The 24,184-nt window shown below is 46.9% G+C and overlaps 1 protein-coding gene and 1 long non-coding RNA gene across 7 annotated transcripts in view; one reads left to right on the forward strand and one right to left on the reverse strand.

Annotated features, from left to right (window-relative positions):
- The window catches only part of LOC134350780 (NHS-like protein 1), a 308,666-nt gene that overhangs the window by 250,159 nt on the left and 34,323 nt on the right, over window positions 1-24,184 (forward strand). For 4 of the 6 annotated variants that reach the window (XM_063056461.1, XM_063056465.1, XM_063056462.1 and 1 more), the window contains exon 2: window positions 2,430-2,582. In XM_063056461.1, the coding sequence (XP_062912531.1) occupies window positions 2,430-2,582 (153 nt within the window). Of the gene's footprint in view, window positions 1-2,429; window positions 2,583-14,930; window positions 15,162-15,839; window positions 16,313-24,184 lie in introns of those variants that run through there. The other 2 variants (XM_063056466.1, XM_063056467.1) reach the window with 2 other exon arrangements.
- Window positions 12,630-14,704, reverse strand: LOC134350781 (uncharacterized). Its single transcript, XR_010018985.1, has 3 exons — window positions 14,511-14,704; window positions 13,406-13,591; window positions 12,630-12,770 (listed from the first exon to the last, which is right to left on the reverse strand). It is a non-coding gene; the product is annotated as an uncharacterized LOC134350781 (long non-coding RNA).

Consider the following 24,184-nt stretch of genomic DNA (forward strand, 5'->3'; position numbering starts at 1 on the left):
CCACATCCACCACTTGTGCAGGCAGCTCATTCCACACACTCACCACCCTCTGAGTGAAGAGGATCTTCCTCATGTTCCCTTTTAACATTCAACTTTCACCCTTAACCCTCGACTTCTTGTTCTAGTCTCACCCAACCTCATTGGAAAAAGCCTGTTTGCATTTATCCTATCTATACTACCCCCCTCCCCAATAATTTTGTATACCTCTATCATATCTCCCCTTATTCTCCTACACCCCAGGAATAAAATCCTACCCTATTCAACCATTCCCAATACCTCAAGTCCTAGCAATATCCTTGTAAATGTTCTCAGTAGTCTTTAAGTATTATTGGAGTACTGTCAGTGGAGGGTATTCACTGCAGTAGTGTGGAGAACTCAGCGGCCGTTTTCAGAATACAGGCCTCTGCAGAAGGCAGTGTGACAGCAGTCAGAGACTCTGAGGGATAAGGAAGTAATCGTGTTCGAGACACTGCTGGGAATTCCCTTATTCTTCAGAGTGGTGCTTTGGGTTCTTCTCTGTCTGCCTGAGGGGAGAGACAGAGTCATTGACACACCATATGCCTTCATATAATACTGGTCCATGCCAGACTCCCACAGTCCAGGCCATGCTCCCTTCTCTCGCTGCCATCAGGAAGCAGGTACAGGAACCTCAGGACCCGCACCACCATGTTCAGGAACAGTTATTACCCCTCAACCGTCAGGCTCCTGAATCAGCATGGATAACGTCAATCGCATCAACTGATTCCACAACCTATGGACCCGCTTTACGACTCATGTTCTTGGCACTATTTATTTACTGGGGCACCAACAGTAGCGTGGCAGTTAGTGTGATGCTACTACAGCTGGGTGTCAGAGTTCAGAGTTTAACTCTGGTCCCATCTGTAGGAGTTTGTACGATTTCTCAGTGACTGAGTGAATTTCTTCCAGGTGCTCTGGTTTCCTCCCAGATTCTAAAGATGTATGGGTGAGTAGGTTAATTGGTCATTGTAAACTGTCCTGCAGTTAGGATAGAGTTAAATACGGTTGCTGGGCAGCTTGGGCTGGTGGGCCTATGCCACGCTGTACCTATAAATAAATAAAATAAATTATTTTTTAAAAGTTTTTTTTGTATTTGCACATTTTGTCTTCTTTCGCAACTTGCTTATTTGCTTGTAGTTTTTCACCGATTCTATTGTGTTTCTTTGTCCTTCTGTGAATGCCCAGAAGAAAATGAATCTCAGGGTTGTATTTGGTGACGCAACAAAGTTCAAAGTAAAATTTATATCAGAGTACACAATACAACCCTGAGATCCCATTTCTGTGGGCAAACTTGGCAAACCTATAGAACAGTAACCATAAACAGGATCAGTGGACAACAGACTGTGCTGTGTATGTACTTTGTAAGTGAATTCACTCTGAAATTTGAGGTTTGGGGGATCTGCTGAGTAAACACTCAGTTGGTGTTTTTCATGGAGGCACATCCGGGAGTGTTATAAACCTCCCGTGGGAGGAAAATGGTTATTATTAATTTATTGCTTTATTTTTGTCATGTGACCCCCAACGCAGTGAGGCAAGCTTTTGTTCTGCCTGCCATCCACACTGATCATTGCCAGACAAAAGTTTACTGAGGTAGTGAAAAGGGACACGGATTGCAAAATACACAGCCAGTGGCCAGCCAGATTAGTAGGTACACTTGTATACCTGCTCATTAATGTAAATAACTCATTAGCCAATCGTGCAGCAGCAACCCAATGCATAACAGCATGCAGACATGGTCAAGAAGTTCAGTTGTTGTTCAGACCAAACATCAGAAAGGGGAACGAAAGTGATCTGAGTGACTTTGACCGTGGAATGATTGTTGGTGCCAGACATTATAGTTTGAGTATCTCAGGAACTGTGGATCTCCTGGGATTTTCATGCATAATAGTCTCTAGAGTTTACAGAGAATGGTGAGAAAAGCAAAGAAACATCCAATGAACAGTGGTTCTATGGGTGAAATGCCTTGTTAATGAGCAGGATCGGAGGAGAATGGCCAGACTGGTTCAAGCTGACAGGAAGGTGACAGTAACTCAAATAACTTACTAACCCATACGTCTTTGCAATGTGGGAGGAAACCAGAGCATCTGGAGGAAACCCACACAGTCACAGGGAGAACATATAAACTACTTACAGGCAGAGGCAGGAATTGAACCGGTAGTTCTTGACGTACATATGTATAGAATGATTTGTCCGGATTTCACACAAACAGAAGCTTCTCCCGGTATCCTGGTACATGTGACCTGTGACCACAGAGTTTGGCAGGGCGATGGTCGTGATCAGGGCAGTGGGCTGGTAACCCGTTACTGGGGACCACGGAGGGGAAATGGTGGGTCAGAGCTGAGTGGGACCGATTGGAAAGTTAATACGTGTCAGAGAGTCAGATGAGGTGACCATCTCCTTCTTGATTGCAGCTGTCTCGAACCTGGATGAAGAGAGTCGCTGGACAGTCCACTACAAGGTGTCACTTCACCAGCAGGAGAATGTGTTCCTACCGTCGACCCGATCGTCCTGCGTGGAAGACCTGCATCGGCAAGCCAAGGTTAACCTGAAAACACTGCTGCGAGGTGAGCTGATGTACCCCCTTCCTCTCTTACCCCTCCCATTTGTTCCAGAAAAACATCGGGCAGAAGGTACAGGAGTCCCAGGTACCGCAGCACCTGATTCAGGGACAGCAGGCTCCAAACCAGTGTGGATAACTTCACTCCCCTCAACTCTGAACTGATTCTGCAACCTACAGACTCACTTTCAAGGACTCTACAATTCATGTTCTCAGTATTTTTATTTATACACTTAGTCTGTCTATGTATAGTTTGTCATAGATTCCATAAGACCATAAGATATAGGAGCAGAATTAGGCCATTTGGCCTATCGAGTCTACTCCATCATTTCATTATAGCTGATCCAATTTTTCTCTCAGCCCCAGTCTCCTGCCTTCTCCCTGTATCCCTTCATACCCTGACTAATCCAGAATCCGTCAACCTCTGTCTTAAAAATACATGAAGACTTGGCCTCCACAGCTGTCTGTGGCAAAGAATTGCACAGATTCACCACTCCCTGGCTGAAGAAATTCTTCTTCATCTCATTTTTAAATTTTTTTCTATAAATACCTGCAGGAAAATGAATTTCAAGGTAAAATATGGTAATATGAACTTTGACCTTGAACTAGCGGGAAATGGCACCAACCTGTGCAGAGTGTGATCCCACAAGGAAGCCCTTGGAGTTCCTGCTTATCTCCCTCCAACCTTCACTTAACTCCTCCCTCTGACCTCACTCTAACATCCTCACTCATTTTTCCTCTTTATCCTGGGACCTGCCACTGTCTCCCAGCTCCTCTCCCCTCCCTTGAACCACCTGCCCATCGCCTTTCATCTCTCTTCAGTCCACCAATCACTTCATTCCCCTGTCCTACCCCTCCCACTCTCCCCTCTTTACCTCTTCCACCAATCACCTCCCAGCTTCTTATTTCATACACACTTACACTCACTCACACACTCACGCTCACCTCTCACCTATCACCTGCCACCTTGACTCCATCCCCCACTCCCCACCTTCTTATTCTGGCTTCTGCCCCATTCCTTTCTAGTCCTGATGAAGTCCTGCAACATGGACCATTTAGTCTTCTCCATTGACGCTGCCTGACCTGCTAAGCAGCCAACGTAATCAAAGAGCCTTAGTCATTCTCTTCCCATTGGGCAGAAAGTACCAAAGGCCAGGAGGTAAAATCACAAGACTCAATGCCACTGTTATCAGGCTCTGGAATGGGCCTCTGCTATGCTAAACAAAGAACACCTAATCTGTCAGCCTACCTCACCATGGCACCTGCATTTTATTTGCTGACCTGCATCACCCACTTGTTGTAACTGGAACACTTTATTCTGTCCTTTTTTTCACTATCTCAATGTACAGCACTGTGCAAAAGTCTTAGACACACACACACACACACACACACACACACACACACACACACACATATATATATAGAGCTAGGGTGCCTAAGACTTTTGCACACTCCTGTATTTGTCAGCCTGCGTGAAAAGGAGAGCAAGTTTGTAAATCTGGCGGGAGTAAAGGATGTTGGGAATGGTGAGGGTGGAGTGTTGCTGGGGAGTGTGGGACAGGTGGCAGGGAAGGAATGCTGGGGCGGGTGCCCTGAGACACCAGGTAAGGTGACTTGATTCCAAACAGTTGGTTTATTGCTCAGTACGAAATGTCTCTCTGGTGTTTCCTGGATAGAGACCCATTTCAGGATCAGCTTTATCATCACTGACATGTTGCGCAACAGTACGGTGCAATACATAATATTATTGCGTTACTGTGCAAAAGTCGTAGGCCCCCTTGCTATATTATATGTGCCTGAGACTTTTGTACAGTGCTGTGTCTATATGTGGGTCGATCTGTCTGGATGGATGCCAAGCCAGAGATTTTACTGTACCTTAGTACAAGTGACAATAATAAACCAATTCCAATTCCAAAGTTAGACGTGGAAAAGGAATTTCTATGTGTAGGAAATCCAGAATGAAGGAAAATAAATTTAAGATACCCAATATCTAGGAATTACTTTGTTTCTCAGAGGGACGCATTGAGTTACAGGAAGTTGGTCAGATTAGTGACAGAGATTCCTCTGTGCATGAGATGGTTAGGTACATCAGGGAGAGGGTGCTCTGGCAAATTCCTATAGCTGTACGGTGGGGAGCTTTCGAACTGGTTGCTTCACCATTTGGTGTGAAGGTTCCAGCGCAGAGGATCGGTAAAAGCTGCAGAGGGTTGTAAAACCAGTTGTCATGGGCAGTCGCCTCCCCACCATCGAGGACATCTTCAAAAGGCGGTGCCTCAGAAAGGCAGCAGCCATCATTAACATGACCTCCTCTCATTGCTACCATCAAGGAGGAGATTTAGGAGCCTGAAGACACACACTCAACATTTTTAGCCACAGCTTCTTTCCCTTCGCCATCAGATTCCTGAATGGTCCATGAACATCACCTCATTATTTTGCTCTGCTGTTTTCAGAACCAGCTTTATTATCACTGACATATGTCATGAAATTTTATATTTAATATTGTAACTTAGAAGAACGTTTATGTCTTGCAGTGTACTACTGCCACAAAACAACACATTACACAGCAAACGTCGGTGATAATAAACCGGATTTTGGTTCTGCAGGGGTTTGGCAGTGTAGTAGGTTTTAGGCTTGTGTGAAATATGAACACTATCACAGATAAGTTGATCTGAATGGCTTGTCCCTGCACGGAGAACATACTGTAATGTGATCACCTCATTGGTGAATCCTACAACCGGACTGTTGCCCAGTGAAGCTATAAAGAGCACAATGTGACTGCGTGTGTCTGTCAAACAGTCGATTCCCTATGGAGCTCAGACCTTCAGCTGGGAGAGTTCAGAGTGGAAATGGGTTTGGAAATGACAATTGCCTGGAGGCTGATGTTACTGAAGCTAAAATGGTGCGTGTAACTCTACCCCGGAACAGTTGGAGAGCGAGTTATATCAGCCCCTTCGATGAACACTGAGGGAACTGTTACAACCATCGGGCTCCTGAACCAGTGTGGATAACCACTCACCCCAACACTGAACTGATTCCACAACCTATAGACTCACTTTCAATAACTCTATAACTCATGTTCTCTGTATAATTTATTTCCTTTTTAAAGTGATTGCTTGCATGATTTGTCCTCTTTTGCACATTACTTGTCTGTCAGTCTTTGTTTGGAGTTATAGAGTACAGCACAGGAGCCGGCTCTTTGGCCCATCTAATCTGTGCCGAATCATTTCAACTGCCCACTCCCATCGACCTGCACCGAGACCAGAGCCCTCCATAGCCCTGCCATCCGTGTACCTATCCAAACTTCTCTTCAACATTGAAATCAAGCATGTATGCACCTCTTGTGCTGGCAGCTCATTCCACACTCTCACAACCCTATGAGTGAAGAAGTTTCCCCTAACATTTGCCTTAAACTTTTCACCTTTCATCCTTAACCCATGACCTGTGGTTGTGGTCCCACCCAGCCTCAGTGGGAAACTGTGCATAGTTGTTCATTAATTCTATTGTACCTCTTTATTTTCCATTAAATACCCACACGAAAATGAATCTCAGGGTAGTGTATGGTGACATATATGTACTTTGCTAATAAATTTTCTTTGAACTTTGACTGTGACACTTCCGCTGTTAGTATGGCAGTACTGTTACCAGGGTGGCAGAGAGGGTTTCCAGGGGGCTTAGGAACAATCAACCAGGCTGAGCAGTTTGGTATTGATGTTGCTTTTACTGGGAATGGGTTTATTGTTATTATAAAGATATCATTGAGATTGAAAGAGTACAGAGAAAATTTTCAAGGATGTTGCCAAGACTTCAGGACCTGGGTTATAGAGAAAGGTTGAATAGCTTCAGACTTTATTCTCGAGACTGCAGGAGAATGAGGGGAGATTTGATAGAGTATACAAAATTATTGGGGTGGGGGTATAGACAGGGTAAATGCCAGCAGGCTTTTTCCACTGAGGTTGGGTGAGACTATAACTAGAGGTTATAGGTTTAGGGTGAAAGGGGAAATACTTAGGGGGAACCTGAGAGGGAATTTCTTCACTCAGAGGATGGCAAGAATGTGGAATGAGTTGCCTTCATCAAGGCTCGCAGCTGGAAATGGTGACTGTTCACTCCTTTCCGTAGATGCTGCCTGGCCTGCCGAGTTCCTCCAGCGTTTTGTGTGTGTTGCTCGGATTTCCAGCATCTGCAGATTTTCTCTTGTCTGTGATTGGACAACTTTTCTTTGATAAGGGGTCTAAAACTGCTCACAATACTCCAAGTGCTGTCTGACAATGCCTTGTATAGCCTCAGCATTACGTCCTTGCTTTCGTAGTCTAGTCTTTTTGAAATGAGTGCCTTCCTTACCATCGATTCAACCTGCATGTTAACCTTTAGGATTTCCTGCACAAAGACTCTCATGTCCCTTTGCACCTCTGATTTTTGAATTTTCTTCCAGTTTAGAAAATAGTCTACGCCTTTATTCCTGCTACCAAAGTGCATGACCATACGCTTCCTGATACTATATTCCATCTTCCACTTCTTTTCCTATTCCCCTTCTGCAGACATCTTGCTTCTTCCACAATACCTAACCCTCCACCTATCTTCAGCAAACTTGGCCACAAAGCCATCAATTCCTTTATCCAAATTATTGACATATAATGTGAAAAGAATCGGTCCCAATACCAACCCCAGTGGCACACCACTAATCACCGGCAGCCAACCAGAAAAGGTCCCCTTTATCTGATTCTTTGCCTCTTACCAGTCAGCTAATCCTTTGTCCATGCCAGTACCTTTCCTGTAATACCATGGGTTTTTATCTTGTTAAGCAGCCTCATGTGCAGCACCTTGTCAAAGACCTTCTGAAAATCCGAATGAACAACATCCACTGACTCTCTTTTCATCCTTAATAAATCCAACAGATACTTCAAGCAAGATTTCCCCTTTAGAAAACCATGCTGACTTTGGCCTATTTCATCATATGCCTCCCAAGTATTCTAAATCCTCATCCTTAATAATAGACTCCGACATCTTCCCAACCACTGAGGTCAGACCAACTGGCTTATAAGTGCCTTTCTTCTGCCTTCCTCCATTCTTAAAGAGTGAAGTGACATTTGCAATTTTCCAGGCCTCCGGAACAATCCAGAACCTATTGATTCTTGAAAAATCATTACTAATGCCTCCACAATCTCTTCAGCTATCTCCTTCTAAATCCTGGGTGCAGTCCATCTGGTCCAGGTGACTTATCTACCTTCAGACTTTTCATCTACCCAAGCACCTTCTCCTTGGTAACAGCAATGACACTCACTTAGACTATATAGTCAGTGGCCACTTTATTTAAAGTACAACTGTACACCTGCTCATTAATGCAAATATCTGATCAGCCAATCACGAGGTAGCAACTCAATGCATAAAAGCATGCAGACATGGTCAAGAGGTTCAATTGTTGTTCAGCCCAAACTTCAGAACGAGGAAGAATTGTGATCTAAGTGACTTTGACCTTGGAATGATCGCTGGTGCCAGATGGGGTGGTTTGAGTATCTCAGAAACTGCTGATCTCCTGGGATTTTCACACACAATAGTCTCTAGAGTTTACAGAGAACGGTGTGAAAAACAAAAACACATACGGTGACTGGCAGTTCTGTGGGTGGAAACGCCTTGTTCAAAGTTCAAAGTACATTTATTTTCAAAGTATGTACACTTTATACACCCTTGAGATTCATCTTCTTACAGGCAACTACAAAACAAAGAAACCCAATAGAACCCAAATAAAACAAAAGAAGATGTAAACTTTATAGAGAAAGAAACAAAAACATCCAGTGAGCAGCAGTTCTGTGGGTGAAAATGCCTTGTTAATGAGAGAGGTCAGAGGAGAATGGCCAGACTGGTTCAAGCTGACAGGAAGGCGGTAGTAACTTAAATAACCATGTGTTACAACAGTGGTGTGCAGAAGAGCATCTCTGAACGCACAGCACATCGAACATGGAAGTGGATGGGCTACAGCAGCAGAAGACCACAAACACTCAGTGGTCACTTTATTAGGTCCAGGAGACAGATAGTAAAGTGGCCGCTGTGTATATTAAAGAAGAGAATATGAGCCGATCTGCAGTGAGTAGTTTGCAATGAGTTGCCACGCTTCGGTGCCATCTCACATTACAAAGAAAATTAAGTATAAAAATTTGGGGCAGACCTGGATCCCTGCAAGTGTGACAAGCGCCCCATCTGTCCCACACCTCCTCCCTCACCTCCATTCACAGCCCTATGCAGTGCTTCAGGTGAGGTGACACTGGCATCGGTGACGCCGGCCCTATCTGGCGCTCCTGGCGTGGCCTTCTCTACCTTGGTGAAACCGGATGTAGATTGGGGGCATTGCTTCATTGAGCACCTTCGCTCTCTCCATCACAACAGCAAGGATCTCCCAGTGGCCATCCATTTCAAATCAGCTTCCCATTCCCGTACAATACTTCAGTCCACGGCCTCCTCGTTATAAAGGAATAGATTGAGTGGGCACCCAGAGACTTGAACCCAAGCAGGAATGGCGTTTATGGAGGACGTAATTTTAATGTAAGTGGAGGAAAGTACAGGAGAGATGTCAGAGGTGGGTTCTTTACACAGGGAGTGGTAAATGCCCTGCCGGGGTGATGGTAGAGGCAGATACCACACCTCTTGTTGAGACATGTATGCGATTCTTAGACACACAGATGAAAGGAGATGGAGGGCACTGTGGGAAGAAAGAGTTAAATTGATCTTGGAATAGGTTAAAAATTAGGTTTTGGGTCAAAGACTCTATTTTATTTATGTTCTAAACATAAATTATGCAACATCTTACAAGAAAACAATTAGAACAATGGAAGTCCATTTTAATGCAAAGTGGTCAGAGTGTTGCTGTAATGAGGTAGTGACTCGGCTGTGTAGGTAAGTTCAAGAACCGAACGGTTGAAGCTGTTCTTGAACCTGGTGTGGGACTTCAGGTTTCTGTGGCCCCTGCCTGATGGGAGCTGTAAGAAGGTGGCATGGCCCGGATGGCGGGGATCTGTGATGACAGATATTGCCTTCTTGAGGCAGTGCAATCTGGAGGTACTATTGCTCATACTTGAATTGGTATATGAGACCATGGCACAACTGATCACAATACATTCAATAGCGGATCAGTTGGAAGTTGTTTGCGTGTTCGATGACGAGCTGAACCTCATTGCCCTTCTAAGAAAGAAAGTAGCTTCAGGATAAAGTGGCCAATGTCCCTGTGAGCTGAGCAAGGAAGTTTTGGAAAGATTCACACAGACAGTTGTGACATACTGCACAATTGCCTCAACATAGAATTGGCTTTCAGACCTGAAAGGCCGATCATTAAAACCAGTTATTGACCTTTCTCCTCTCACCAAGTGCAAGCTGATAATGTGATTGATTTGTGTTCTGTAATGGGTGAATTTGACCTTTCAGTTCTCCAGCACAAATGTCATTGGGTACACCCACCAAAACAGTCCCTGTAGCCCACGCACCCCGGACATTCTCTCCTCTGCCCCCTCCCGGAAACCTCAAAGCACATGCCACCAGGCTCGAGGGCGCATAGATTACAATCTTGAGAAATGCACGCCAGCTGATGAACTTCGGTGAGGGTTTGAGGGCATTCGGTATGTCGCCAGGACTCTTGCAAATTCCTACAGTGTTCGGTGGAGAATATTCTAACTGGTTGTATCGCTGTCTGGTATTGTGTTTCAATGCAAAGGATCGTTTGAGGCTGCAGAGAGCTGTAGACTTAGCCAGATCTGTCACGGGCACAACCATTGAGGATGCCTTCCATAATTAAGGACCCCTTGCCCTTTTCTTATTGCTACCATCAGCGGGGAGGTAGAGGAGCCTTACAGCCCTCACTAGAGACTGCTTTTTCCCCTCAGCCATCAGATTTCCGAATGATCCATCGGCCCATGAACACCACCTCACCATGTGTCTTTTGTGCTGCTTATTTTTTGTTAGTTGTAGTAACTTTTATGTCTTGCACTGCACTGCTGTCACATCACAGCTGGTTTCAGGAGTAAATCCGGTTCTAACCCTGAGTTTAACAAAATAACCCCACGCTGCTGTTCCTGAGAACAAAATGTAACCCAGAAATGGATTTGGAATTAAAATTGGAATTGGTTTATTATTGTCACATGTACTGAGATAGAGTGAAAATCTTGTCTTTCTTATCTATTGATAGAGTGCAGAGTAGGCCTTTCCAATGCTTTCAGCTGTATTTCCCAGCAAGACCACAACCGTGATTAACCCTAGCCTAATCTCGGGATAATTTACAATGATCAGTAAACCCACCCGCTACGTCTTTGGACTTTGGGAGGAAACTGGAGCACCCGGGAGAAAGCCATACATTCCCATGGAGACCGCACACAGAGGACGCCGGAATTGAGCTGGGAACTCCGGAATGTCTCAAGCTGTAATAGCGTCACGCTAACTGCTGTACCACTGCGGTGCCCCGTACGTCTTGCATACTTTTCACACAGATCAATTGAGGTAGTACGAGCTTAATCAGTAATGGAAAGCAGAATAAAGTGTAAAAGCTACCGAGAAAGTGCACGGGGGTAGATGATAAGGTGGAAAATGTGTGTGAGATAGTCACAGTGTGGGGTGGCACAGTAGAGTAGTGGTTAGCACAACACTTTACCTGGTTCAATTCCCGTCGCTGCCTGAAAGGGATTTGTACGTTCTCCCCACGACCACTTGGGTTTCCTCCAAGTGCTCTGGTTTCCTCCCACATTCTAAAGATGTACTGGTTAGTAGGTTAATTGGCTGTGCTGGTTTGTTTGGCCAGAAGGGCCTGTTACTGTCTCTAAACAAACAAATACAGTGACCGGGGAGTGAGCAGCCGCGGGAAGAGCGACTACCAGCCAGCCTCGCATATTCAGTGAGTGAGTGCGTCTGCACAGGTCCACCCAGTGTCCCGTTCACACTTGGCAACCCACAGCCCCTCTGTAGACGGCAAATTCATCCCCACTCAGGTCTGCGTTGAAGTCCAGGCCACCTCTGCAGTAGGAAGATCTCACAGCGATCAACCTGTCTGACTCAGCTCCAGTGAGATGCCTATCCCTCATGTGGATTGTTCCTGCCTGCCCGAAGCAGTGGACATTGTCACCTCGGCGGAAAGGCAATGCCTGTCCAGTATGTGGCACTCAGCTCAGTTGGCGCCCATGCCACGTTGAAGTGCAGGGCCACGATCCAGGACCTATTGGGACGGGAAGAGCAAACCCGTCCCGCTGGGCCGATCGTGGATCCTGCAGTTTGAGATTCCTCTAGTGAGGAACAAAAGGACAGGATTGATGGGTTTGTGAGTGCGGAGGCAGCTGGTGAGAAAACCATTCAGACCCAGAGCAGAGGGCCAGCTTATTGTCTTCAGAAGGGATTTGGGCTCCGGCAAGAAAGCACCATCAGGGTGTCTTGCTCAGTTCTTTGCCAACACCCAGACAGAGAGAGAGACACACACACACGCGCAGGGAGACACATACAGATAGGCGCACGCAGGTTGGCACATATATAGACAGGGAGTGACAAAGCAAGAGAGAGGGGTGGAGGGAGACACACAAACAAAGCAACAGAGACAGACACACACAAACACACACACACACACAAACACACACACGCACACACACACACACACGCGCGCGCACACACACACACACACACACACACACACACACACACACACACACACACACACACACAGTCCTCAGTTCCAGGCATCACACCATGGCATTGTTCCCAGATTCATTTATCTCCCTGTTCGCTGGACTTTTGCACAAAGGAACCACTCTGGTCAACCACGTGGGGCTCCCTCCCCTTGAGCTCACCATCTGCGCGGCCTCGCAGGATGCAGGCAACAGCTGGGTGTGGGAGAGCTGTCAGAAGTCGAGGGTGATTGTGTCTGCCGTATGCTCCTTAAGTACCGTGTAATTCTGTTCTGCCCTTTATTGGCAGCTAAGTCATGGTGTGACAGCTGAAACTGTGTATGTATGTGGCTGCGTGTGTGCGTGTGTGTGTATGTGTGTGCGATCTTAATGAAAACAAACTTGGTGTCGGTTTATGTTAGAACATTTTATGACTGAACTGCTGCTCTACTCTGTGCATGCATGACCAGGTCACATCATCGTCACTTTCGATTCCGGGTGAACCATCTCGCGGTGCCCACTGGGAACTGAAGTTCTTTATTATGCACACATAATAACACAGCTTCCCCCTTGAAAGAAAAAGAAATACAATACTATATCCTCATAAATCTGCAAGGAACAATAACCCTTTCCATGGGTAGTCTCTTTTCTTTATTTTTGAATTTTCAGCTGTTCAGTCTTTCAACTTCGATTATAATGTGCAACTACAATCAGTCTCTGGGTTGGTTTAATGATCCTTTTTTTGGCCTGCTATTTCTTTCCAGAGTTGTATTGCTTGCATTTGGTATGCTAATATTTGTGTCTTTCTGAGAACTTTGATCAACATGTTCATTTTTTTTGGCATCTGCTGGCCCCTCTGGTGTACTGACAGGTGACATGTTACAGCTATGGCACACTTCTGTAAATCATCAGACTTCTGTGGAAATCCGCTCGTCCATCACGCACTTTCTTCACGAGACCGTTCACTACCTTGACCGAACTTCCAGCTAGGCCATTTTTTTGGGTGATGTGGCTTAAGCTTATTTGTCGAAACCCACCCCCCCCCCACCAATCTTTGGCAAACAACTCAGATACAGAAAAACAGGTGCTTTCGATTTTTCATTGGTCCCTTCTGCTCTGTTAGCAGCTGTTCGCTGTTTGAAGCAGTTCTGATTATCGGTCAGATTGCCGGTAACCTGCATAGGTGTGGGAGGACTTCACTTACCCATGACGGGAACTCTCGGCCTCTCACCAGAACCCCTCTTGGTGAATCCGGTGATTGCTGAACTTCCGGAGCAACGTGCTCTCTCGTCTCACGGGCCAGCTTCTCTCCATCCTAGTGTCCAACCTCACTTGCTGCTAGCACCTTTTGTTCTCACGAAGTCTCTTTCTCAGCCACGCATGGTGCTCTCTGTGAGCACGAGGAGAACGTAAACAAGAGGAAATCTGCAGAAGCTGGAAATCCAAGCAACACGCACAAAATGCTGGAGTGTACAGTCAACGTTTCAAGCCAAGACCCTTCTTCAGGACTGGAGGGAAAAGGTTGGGGGAGGAGAGGGAGAAGCACAAGGAGATAGGTGAAACCAGGAGGGGAAGGGATGAAGTAAAGAGCTAGAAAGTGGATTGGTGAAGGAGACACAGGACTAGAGGAGGGGGAATCTGATAGGAGAGGACAGAAGGCCCTGAGAAAAAGAAAAGGGGGGAGGAACTCCAGAGGGAGGCGATGGGCAAGCGAGGAGGTGAGGTAGGAGAGGGAAAAGGGGATGTGGAATGGTGAAGGGGGGGGGCTATTACCGACATTTCAAGAAATGGATGTTCATGCCATCAGTTTGAAGGCTACCCAGATGGAATATAAGCTGTTGTTCCTCCAACCTGAGTGTGGCCTTATCGCGACAATAGAGGAGGCCGTGGATTGATAGATCAGAATGGGAATGGGAAGTGGAATTAAGATGGGTGGCCACTGGGAGATCCTACTTTTTCTGGCGGATGGAGCATAGGTGCTCGGTGAAGCAGTCTCCCAATCTATGTTGGGGGAGGAGGTATAGGGCAGGTGTACACTTGTTCCACTTGCAAGGATAAGTGCAGGAGAGAGATCAGTGGGGAGGGACGAATGGACAAGGGGGTTGTGTAGGGAGCGATCCCTGTGGAAAGCAGAAAGTGGGGGTGTGAGGGAAAGATGTGCTTGCTGGTGGGATCCCATTGGCAGAGAATTATGTGCTGGACACAGAGGCTGGTGGGATGGTAGTTGAGGATAGGAGAAACCCTATCCCTGGTGGGGTGGCAGGAGGACAGAGTGAGGGCAGACGTGCGCAAAATAGAAGCAAACTTACAAGCTCTATACAAACAGTGGTGGGAATCAAACCTCGATTGGTGATCGTGAACGCTGTAAAGCATTTGCGATAACTGCCATGCTGCTGTGCCATCCGTCGTTTTGATTTGTGTCATGTTCTGGCAGAGGAAATTTAGTTTAATTTGGCATCATGTCCAGCACAGATAATTGTGGGCCAAAGGGTTTGTCCCTGTGTGCTGTACTATGTCTGGAATTTTAAAAATGCACAAAAGGAGATCAAAGTCAAATCCTTTTACATTTTTAGTGTTGTTAGGCCTGTACGTTCACTCTTGCCGGTTCTGTACAAGTAGACCAATTACTGAGAGAAATACTTTGTAAGGAAATATCTGAAAAGATGGAAGGTAGGGTTGTAACAGATAGATCCTGCTATCAGTGTGAAATGGCTGTTCACTGTTCAAAATGCCGCTGTGAATCACATATTCCCCCGCCCTGCCCCCACTTCCAACTCATTGTCTCACAAAGTTAACAATAAATGTTTGCACAATAGATTGTGGGAACTCACTGCCAGGCCTTGGAAAGTGTGCTGCCTTATAAGGACAAACTTGTGTTTGAGTGAAACAGTGGCCAATTGAAAGGTGAATTCAAAGGATGATCCAGCAGTACTGTAGAGCCTCTGATTCTTTCAGTGATTGTAAGTACAGTGTTCTCATTAAGTTCATGAGTGGCGGGTCTTAAACTTCATGGATTTTATGGTGATGAATAATCAACTTAATTCAATCATCGGTATATGTCATGAAGTTTGTTGTCTTTGCAGCAACAGTACACTACAATACATAGTCATAGCAATGTTAAATTACAGTAAGTATATATGTGCCTTTGGGCTTCTGTACCTCCTTCCCGATGGTAACAATGAGAAGAGAGCATGTCCTGGGTGGTGTAGGCCCTCAGTGATAGATGCCGCCTTTCTGAGGCGTCTCCTTGGAGATGTCCTGGATGCTACAGAGTCTAGGTGTAGCTGACAGACTTCACAATCATCCACAGCTTCTTTCAATCCTGTGCCGTGCCTCCCCCTCCCCATAACAGACAGCAATACAACCAGTTAGAATGCTCTCCACGGTACATCGGTAGAAATTTGTGAGTGGCTTTGGTGACAAAACAAATTTCAAACTCCTAATGAAATACAACTGCTATATTTGTAACTGTTCAATCTGTTGGGCCCAGGATAGATTCTCAGAGATGCTGACATCCAGGAACTTGAAATTGCTCACCCTTTCCTCTTCTGATCTCTCTATGAGGACTGCTATGTGTTCCCTTGTCTTATTCTTTCTGAAGTCCACAATCAGTTCTCTCATCTTACTGACACTGAGTGCAAGGTTGTTGCTGTGACCCCACTCAGCAAGCTGATTTATCTCACTGCTGTATGCCTTTTCGTCACCGTCTGAAATTCTGCCAACAATAGTTGTGACATCAACAAGTTTATACATAGCATTTGAGTCCCGGGTCACCAGACTTGAATGCCATAGATCTAGCCCTCAGCAGACTACAAACTTCCTGATTCATCCACAGCTTTTGATTTGGGAAGGTACAGTAAGTTCTCATAGGCACATAGTCATTCACACAGTTTTTAATGAAGTTAGTGACAGCTGTGGTGTACTCATTCAGGCTCGAAGATGAATCCCTGAATACAGTCCAGTCCATCGATTCAAAGCAGTCCTGTAGGCACTCCTGTGCTTCCCTTGTCCGTACCTTCTTGGTCCTCACTACTGGTGCTGCAGTCTTCCGTCTCTGCCTATACTCAGGGAGTAGAAGTACAACCAGGTGATGTGGGCATGGAATTGCACGGTAAGCACTCTGGATGGTGGTGTAATGGTGGTTCAGTGTGTTGATTCCTCTGGTTCCACAAGTGATATGTTTAGAATAGTTATTTAGGGACGTTAATTGAAATCTCCCAAAATGATGGGGGAGGCATGAGAATGTGTTGTTTCGTGCCTGTTGTTTATGTCCGTCAGTTCATCTAGAGCCTATCTTACACTGACCTGAAATGGGATGTACACCACTACCAAGATGATCACTGAAAACTCCCGAGGCAGATAAAATGGACGACAGTTAATTGTGAGATGTTCCACATTGGGCGAACGGGACCAGGACAGCACTGTACACCACAAGGAGTTGATTGTAAAGCATTCCACCTCCTCTGCCTTTGAAAGACTCAGCAGTCCGATCTTGGCAGTGAGATGTGAAGACATCGAGCTGTGAATCGCTGTGTCTGGAATGGCAGGGGATTCCCAAGACTCCGTAAAACAAAAAAGGCAACTGCTTTTAATGTTCCTCTGGTACAGCTCTGAGATATTCAGTTTTATATACCCGAGACTGTACGTTTTCCAGCGGGATAGTCAAAAGCCACGCTTCGCTAGATGAACTTTTAAACCAGAGCGCCTTCCTGTCTTCCCCTGTCCAACAGGTGAACTGTGCTGGTGACCAGAGTCCCTTCCAGTTTCATTGACCTTGAGAAGCAATAGATTTTTAAAAATTGCCTTAAAAATGGGAATGTTTGATGGTTTCCATCAGAACTGCTCGCATGAGTCACCTTCTTGATGGTGCCCCAGGACAAACCCAGTAATAAAAAACCCTCACAGTGTTGCCGTGGGAGCAGTGAGGGACACAGGGCATCTGTGATGATTGTCATGAAATGTGTTGTTTTGTTGGTAGCACGATCATCCTCTTCCTGCTCTGTCCCACGTGCCAGGCTGGCCAGGAAGAGGGTGATCGTACGCATGGATGAGGGCCATCAACCATACAACAACGTTTCATGGCAGTAAAGCCTGTTCAGAATCCGGTTCTTCCTCTAGAATCTGTTCTGATTTCCGGATCATTGAGATCTCTTCTGGGGAAGTTATGACCAATATTCTTAGTTTTCAGGGAAAAATTAAACTAATTTGGCGGGATTGTGGTGGGAACTGGAGTGATAGGGCTGAGGATGGAGTGGTTGATATACAAGTCAAATCAGTGTGTAGTGTCAGGAAGGACAGGCAGAAAATAGGCCAAAATTACAGTCACTGGGATGAGTTGAAGTGTAACATGGGGTCAAAATCGAAATGGGTGATGAATACAGGACTGAAGGTGTTATATTTGAAGGTACACAGTATATAGAATATGCAGATTGTCTTGTATCAGGGTTAGAGATTGGCTGATATGAATTTGTGGGCATCACTGAGTCGTGCCTGAAAGAAGATCATAGTCGGGAGCTTAACATGCAAGGATACACCTTGTACTGAAAGGACTGGCAAGTAGGGAGAGAGGGTGGGATGGCTATATTGGTAAAAAATGAAATCAGATCCTTAGAAAGAGGTGACATTGGATTGCAAGATGTAGAATCCTTGTGGATAGAGTTTAAAAAACTGCATGGGTAAAAAGACCTTGATGAGAGTTATATATATGCCCCAAACAGTCTCTCTGGCCCTACGTTCCTCCTTAGAACACCTGGAGAATAAAGACGCATACGTAAGGCTCCTTTTCATTGACTACAGCTCTGCCTTTAATTTCATCATTCCAAATAAACTGATTCCTAAGCTCTGGAACCTGGGCCTTAGCACTCAGATCTGCAGCTGGATCTTCAACTTCCTCACAGACAGAACCCAGGCTGTAAAAATAGGGGACAAGCTCTCCTCTACAATCACTCTGAGCACCGGTGCCCCACAAGGCTGTGTACTCAGCCCCCTGCTGTACTCACTGTGCACCCATGATTGTGTAGCCAAGTTTCCATCAAACTCAATATTTAAGTTTGCTGATGACATCACAATTGTAGGCCGTATCTTGGGTAATGATGAGTTTGAGTACAGAGAGGAAATTAAGAACCTGGTGGCATGGTGCGAAGACAATAACCTATCCCTCAACGTCAGCAAGACGGAGGAATTGGTTGTTGACTTCAGAAGGAGTAGCGGACCTCACGACCCAATTTACATCGGTGGTGTGCAAGTGGAACAGGTCAAAAGCAGCTTTAAGTTTCTCAGGGTCAATATAACAAATGACCTGACTTGGTCCAACCAAGCAGAGTCCACTGCCAAGAAGGCCCACCAGCACCTTTACTTCCTGAGAAAACTAAAGAAATTTGGCCTGTCCCCTAAAACTCTCACTAATTTTTATAGATGCACCGTAGAAAGCATTCTTCTAGGGTGCATCATAACCTGGTATGGAAGTTGTCCTGTCCAAGACTGAAAAAAGCTGCAGAAGATTGTGAACATGGCGCAGCACATCACACAAACCAATCTTCTGTCCTTGGACTCACTTTACACCGCACACTGTCAGAGCAGTGCTGCCAGGATAGTCAAGGACACAACCCACCCAGCCAACACTTTTCGTCCCTCTTCCCTGCGGGAGAAGGCTCAGGAGCTTGAAGACTCGTGTGGCCAGATTTGGGAACAGCTTCTTTCCAACTGCGGTAAGACTGCTGAACGGATCCTGACCCGGATCTGGGCCGTACCCTCCAAATATCCGGACCTGCCTCTCGTTTTTTTTGCACTACCTTACTTTCCATTTTTCTATTTTCTATTTATGATTTATAATTTAAATTTTTAATATTTACTAATTTTTAATATTTAATATTTGTAACCCAGGGACCGGAAAGTGCAGAATCAAATATCGCTGTGATGATTGTACGTTCTAGTATCAATTGTTTGGCGACTATAAAGTATAAAGTAAAACAGTAACCAGGATGTGGGATATAAGTTTCAACAGGAAATAAAAAGGGCATGTAATAAGGGCAATGTTGCTATAGTCATGGAGGATTTAGTTATACAGGTAGACTGGGAAAATCAGATTGGTTCTGAGCCCCAAGGGAGGGAATTTGTAGAATGCCTACAAGATGACTTTTTAGAGCAGCTTGTGGTCGAGCCCACTGGGGAAAAGGCAACACACATAAAAGTTGCTGGTGAACGCAGCAGGCCAGGCAGCATTTCTAGGAAGAGGTGCAGTCGATGTTTCAGGCCGAGACCCTTCGTCAGGACGAACTGAAGGAAGAGTTAGTAAGAGATTTGAAAGTGGCGGGGGGGGGGAGATCCAAAATGATAGGAGAGGACAAGAGGGGGAGGGATGGAGCCAAGAGCTGGACAGGTGATTGGCAAAGGGGATATGAGAGGATCATGGGACAGGAGGCCTAGGGAGAAAGAAAAGAGGGAGTGGGGGGAAAGCCCAGAGGACGGGCAAGGGGTATAGTGAAAGGGACAGAGGGAGACAAAGGAGAGAGAGAAAAAGAATGTGTGTATATAAATAAATAACGGATGGGATATGAGAGGGACGTGGGGCATTAGCGGAAGTTCGAGAAGTCATTGTTCATGCCATCAGGTTGGAGGCTAAACAGACGAAATATAAGATGTTGTTCCTCCAACCTGAGTGTGGCTTCATCTTTACAGTAGAGGAGGCCGTGGATAGACATATCAGAATGGGAATGGGATGTGGAATTAAAATGTGTGGCCACTGGGAGATCCTGCTTTCTCTGGCGGACAGAGCATAGGTGTTCAGCGAAACGATCTCCCAGTCTGCGTCGGGTCTTGCCATTATATAGAAGGCCACATCGGGAGCACCGGACACAGTATATCACCCCCGCTGACTCATAGGTGAAGTGTCGCTTCATCTGGAAGGACTGTTTGGGGCCCTGAATGGTGGTAAGGGAGGAAGTGTAAGGGCATGTGTAGCACTTGTTCCGCTTACAAGGATAAGTGCCAGGAGGGAGATTGGTGGGGAGGGATGGGGGGGACGAATGGACAAAGGAGTCGCGTAGGGAGCGATCCCTACGGAAAGCAGAGAGGTGGGGAGGGAAAGATGTGCTTAGTGGTGGGATCCCGTTGGAGGTGGCGGAAGTTATGGAGAATAATATGTTGGACCCAGAGGCTGGTGGGGTGGTAGGGGAAAGGGAATTCTGGATTGGGTGATGTGTAATGAATCAGATTTAGCTAGGGAGCTTAAGCTAAAAGAACCCTTGGGAGGTGGTGATCATATTATGATAGAATTCATCCTGCAGTTTGAGAGCGAGACGCTAAAGTTCAAAGTAAATTTATTATCAAATACATACATGTCACCATATACAACCCTGTGATTCGTTTTCTTGTGGGCATTCACAATAATTCCAAGAAACATAATAGAATGGATGAAATACCACATCCAACAGGACGGACAAATAACCAATGTGCAAAGGACAATAAGCTGTACAAATAGAAAAATAATAATCAATGAACAAACAATAACTATCGACAACATGAGATGATGAATCCTTGAAAGTGAGTCCATAGGTTGAGGGAACAGTTCAGTGTTGGGGCAAGTGAAGGTTCTCCTTTGGTTCAAGGGCCTGATGGTTGAGGAGTAATAACTATTCCTGAACTTGGTGTGGGTTCTGAGGCTCCTGTACTTTCTTTCTGATGGCAGCTATGAGACGAGAACATGACCTGGGTGGCGGGGGTCCATGCAACAGCACTTAGTGTAGATGTGCTCAAAGGTGGGGAGGGCTTTACCCAGCTGGGGCAGTATCCACTAATTATTGTAGGAGTTTCTATTTAAGGGCATTGGTGTTTCCATACCAGGCCATAATGCAGCCAGTCAATACAGTCTCCACATCACATCTGTAGAAGTTAGTCAAAGATGTCATGCCAGATCTTGGCGAACTCCTAAGGATGTCGAGGTGCTGCCGTGTCTCCTTCACTCGTATTGATATTACAGTGGATTGGAATGAATTACAGAGGCATGAGAGAAGAGCTGGCCAAAAGTTGATTGGAAGGGGATATTAGCAAGGATGAACGTAGAACAGCAATGGCTGGACTTTCTGGGGGCATTTCAGAAGCCACAGCATAGATATATCCCAAAGGTGAAGAAGTATTCTAAGGGGAAGATCAGGCAACTGTGACTGACAAAGGAAGTCAAAAACAACATAAAAGCAAAAAGGGGTCATTTAATACCGGGGTCCCCAACATTTTTTGCACTGCGGATTCGGGTGGTCGTCTGGAATCGATTGAGCTCCGACGGTAGCGCGCGAAGAACTTGGACTTGGATAAGTGTTGGCGCCTTTTTTTTTCATTACTTTGCTCTCTGTATCAATTCCTATTAATGTCATAGAATTAGTAATATCTATAAAGTGTATTTGTTAAAATTTACTGGGTGTGCTGGCTGATGATTGATGTTTGTGAGTGATTCGGGCTGCGACTGACCCTGAGGGGAGTGTTGAGGCAGGTGCTGGGCTGAATTTCCCCTAGACATACACGAGCCAATATAACGGAACGTTACAAGTGGGGGCTACCGTCCTGGATTTGGATTTTCGGTAAAGTTGTATAGTCGTCACGTTAAGTGGTGCGAAGATGGATCGAGATAAGATTGTAAGTTGGTGTGAATTGGAGGAGGTACCGGTGAATCATGCGTGTGTGTTAAATGGGGTCGATTTTCGCATTCCGGCAGATGTACTAGTGCGAGGGCTGAGTCTGATTAAAGGTATCGGGCAGGTAGAACTTGTAGCTAGAAGGTGTGGGAAGGAACTGGAGTCCAGCTGGATGTTGGTGCGGACGAGTGCCGACGTCATGACGTTGGGACTACCAGCGACAGTCCACGTCCAGGGCGAGGTGGGGCCGTGGGGTCTCCACACCCTCCCCGAGGACGAAAGTGAGGAGGTGCCGGAGGAGGAGGAGCTAGATGAGGCCCCCGGCCGGGTGCCAGTAGCCAGGGGTGGAGGTGTGGAGTGGGAAGGTTTGGCCAGGCCCCACCCCCATGGACTTGATGAAACTGCCGAGTTAACGGCTGCCATTACCTCCCTGGCGAGAAGGGTTGAGGGGCCCCGCCGGAAGCTGAGAATTTTCTCGGGAGCCAGGCCCACCCTGGAAGGGGAGGATGACTATGATACCTGGGTTGAGGATACATCCCAGTTGTTAGAGGTGTGGCCAGTTTCGGATGAGGAAAAGAGACAGCGATTGGTGGAAAGCTTAAGGGGCGGGGTGGCCTGTGTGGTCCGCGATCTGAGAGCGGCACGCCCCTTGGCTTCCCTATCGGAGTGTTTGGGCGCTTTGGAGGAAGTGCTTGGACTGTCAGGAGATCCCTGGCAACATTTAGCGGAGTTTCAACGGATGGGGCAGAGAAGAGGGGAAAAGCTCTCAGACTATGTGTTCAGGCTGGAAGGAAAGCTTACGGGGTTGCTGCGACGAGGGGTAGTGAGGGAGGACGAAGTGGCGAAGTTAAGGATGAGCCAGATATGTAGCGCTTCCCGGGAGGATGACAGGGTGGCTTGGAGTGTACAGCAGTCATTTAAGCGGAGTCCCCCTCCATCATTCGGACAGCTGATCAGAAAGGTACGGGCCGAGGAGTGTGCTTTGGGCCGACCAGGGGGCTCGGACCCTCAGGGACGGTCTTCAGCGGTTCAGGAGGTGGTAGCCGGGGTGAGACCAGAGAAATCCAAGGGGTCCCCGGGGGGCCGTATCGGGAGGAGAGAGGCGGCGAGTAGTGGGTGCTATAACTGTGGGAGAGAGGGGCATTTCCGGCGGGAATGTGAGTGGCCGGGGGCGTGCTACCGCTGTGGGGAAGCTGGCCACTTGCGGAAGGACTGTGAGAGACGAGATGCGCCGAGGGGGGAGGGCCCCCAGGCCACTAAGAAGGGAGAGGTGTTGGGAAACTTAGGAGAGGCTCAGTGAGGGAACAGACTGGAGTCTCGGGAGGAACATGTTCCCAGGAAACCGCTATGGAACCCCAGAAAGAACAAGCCCAAATTCCTGATGGACTGGTGGGACCCCGTTCCAGCGTGTCCCTACGGATAGAGGGAATCTTTGCGAAAGCCATCCTTGACACCAGGTCGCAGGTTACCTTACTGTACCGGTCGTTCTACAACAAATATATGAAACATTTGCCAGTAACTCCGCTTAACGCATTGGAGATTTGGGGCATAAGTGATGGTGATTACCTGTACGATGGATACTTGTCAGTGAGATTGGAATTTTCGGAGGGAGATGTGGGAGTATCGGAAGCCTTTGAGACGCTGGTGTTGGTTTGTCCGGACCTGGTGGAGACCGGTGGTGCTGCCCTGTTGGTGGGGACTAACTCCCCTCTGGGGCGACGGCTCTTGGGAGCCTGTAAGAAGAATGGGGGGAGAACTTTCTGGAGACCCTCTCGGTACACCCCGTGTTCCGAGCGGTGTACGAAGGAGTGAGTGACCCCCAGGGGCTGGATCCTGAGTGCAAACGAGGGACGGTGTGGTGCACGGTGATACGGCCAGGGGAGGCAGCATTAGTGATGGGGACCCCCAGATTCCCCGGATTACCGCCGGGCGAGGCCCTGCTAGTAGACGCCCCCAACGACCTGGAAAGGGAGTCCCGGTTCCCGGCTGGGGCGCTGGTGAGACCTGAATTGCAGAGGCCCTCAGCTGTACAGGCACGGCGGATGGGGGTGATGGTAAGGAACATAACGGAGAGGGAGGTCACCTTTAAGCGCAGGATGCCCCTCGCGCACTTGTTCCCGGTGACGGTGATGTCCAGCGCCCCCGTGAAGCCCACTGGAGGGAAACTATTGGGAAACGGGGGGGCGGCTGACCGAGGAGGCCTTTAATTTTGAAAACTCCCCTGTACCGCCGGCGTATAAGAGCAGGTTGGTGGAGAAGATGCTGAAATTAGGGGGTGTCTTTTCTCAGGTCGAGTTTGATGTAGGATGTTCCAAGAGCACTGGGCACACCATTCGGGTAACAAATGACACCCCGTT

Source organism: Mobula hypostoma, chromosome 8 (genome assembly GCF_963921235.1).
Source record: "Mobula hypostoma chromosome 8, sMobHyp1.1, whole genome shotgun sequence".
NCBI lineage: Eukaryota > Metazoa > Chordata > Chondrichthyes > Myliobatiformes > Myliobatidae > Mobula > Mobula hypostoma.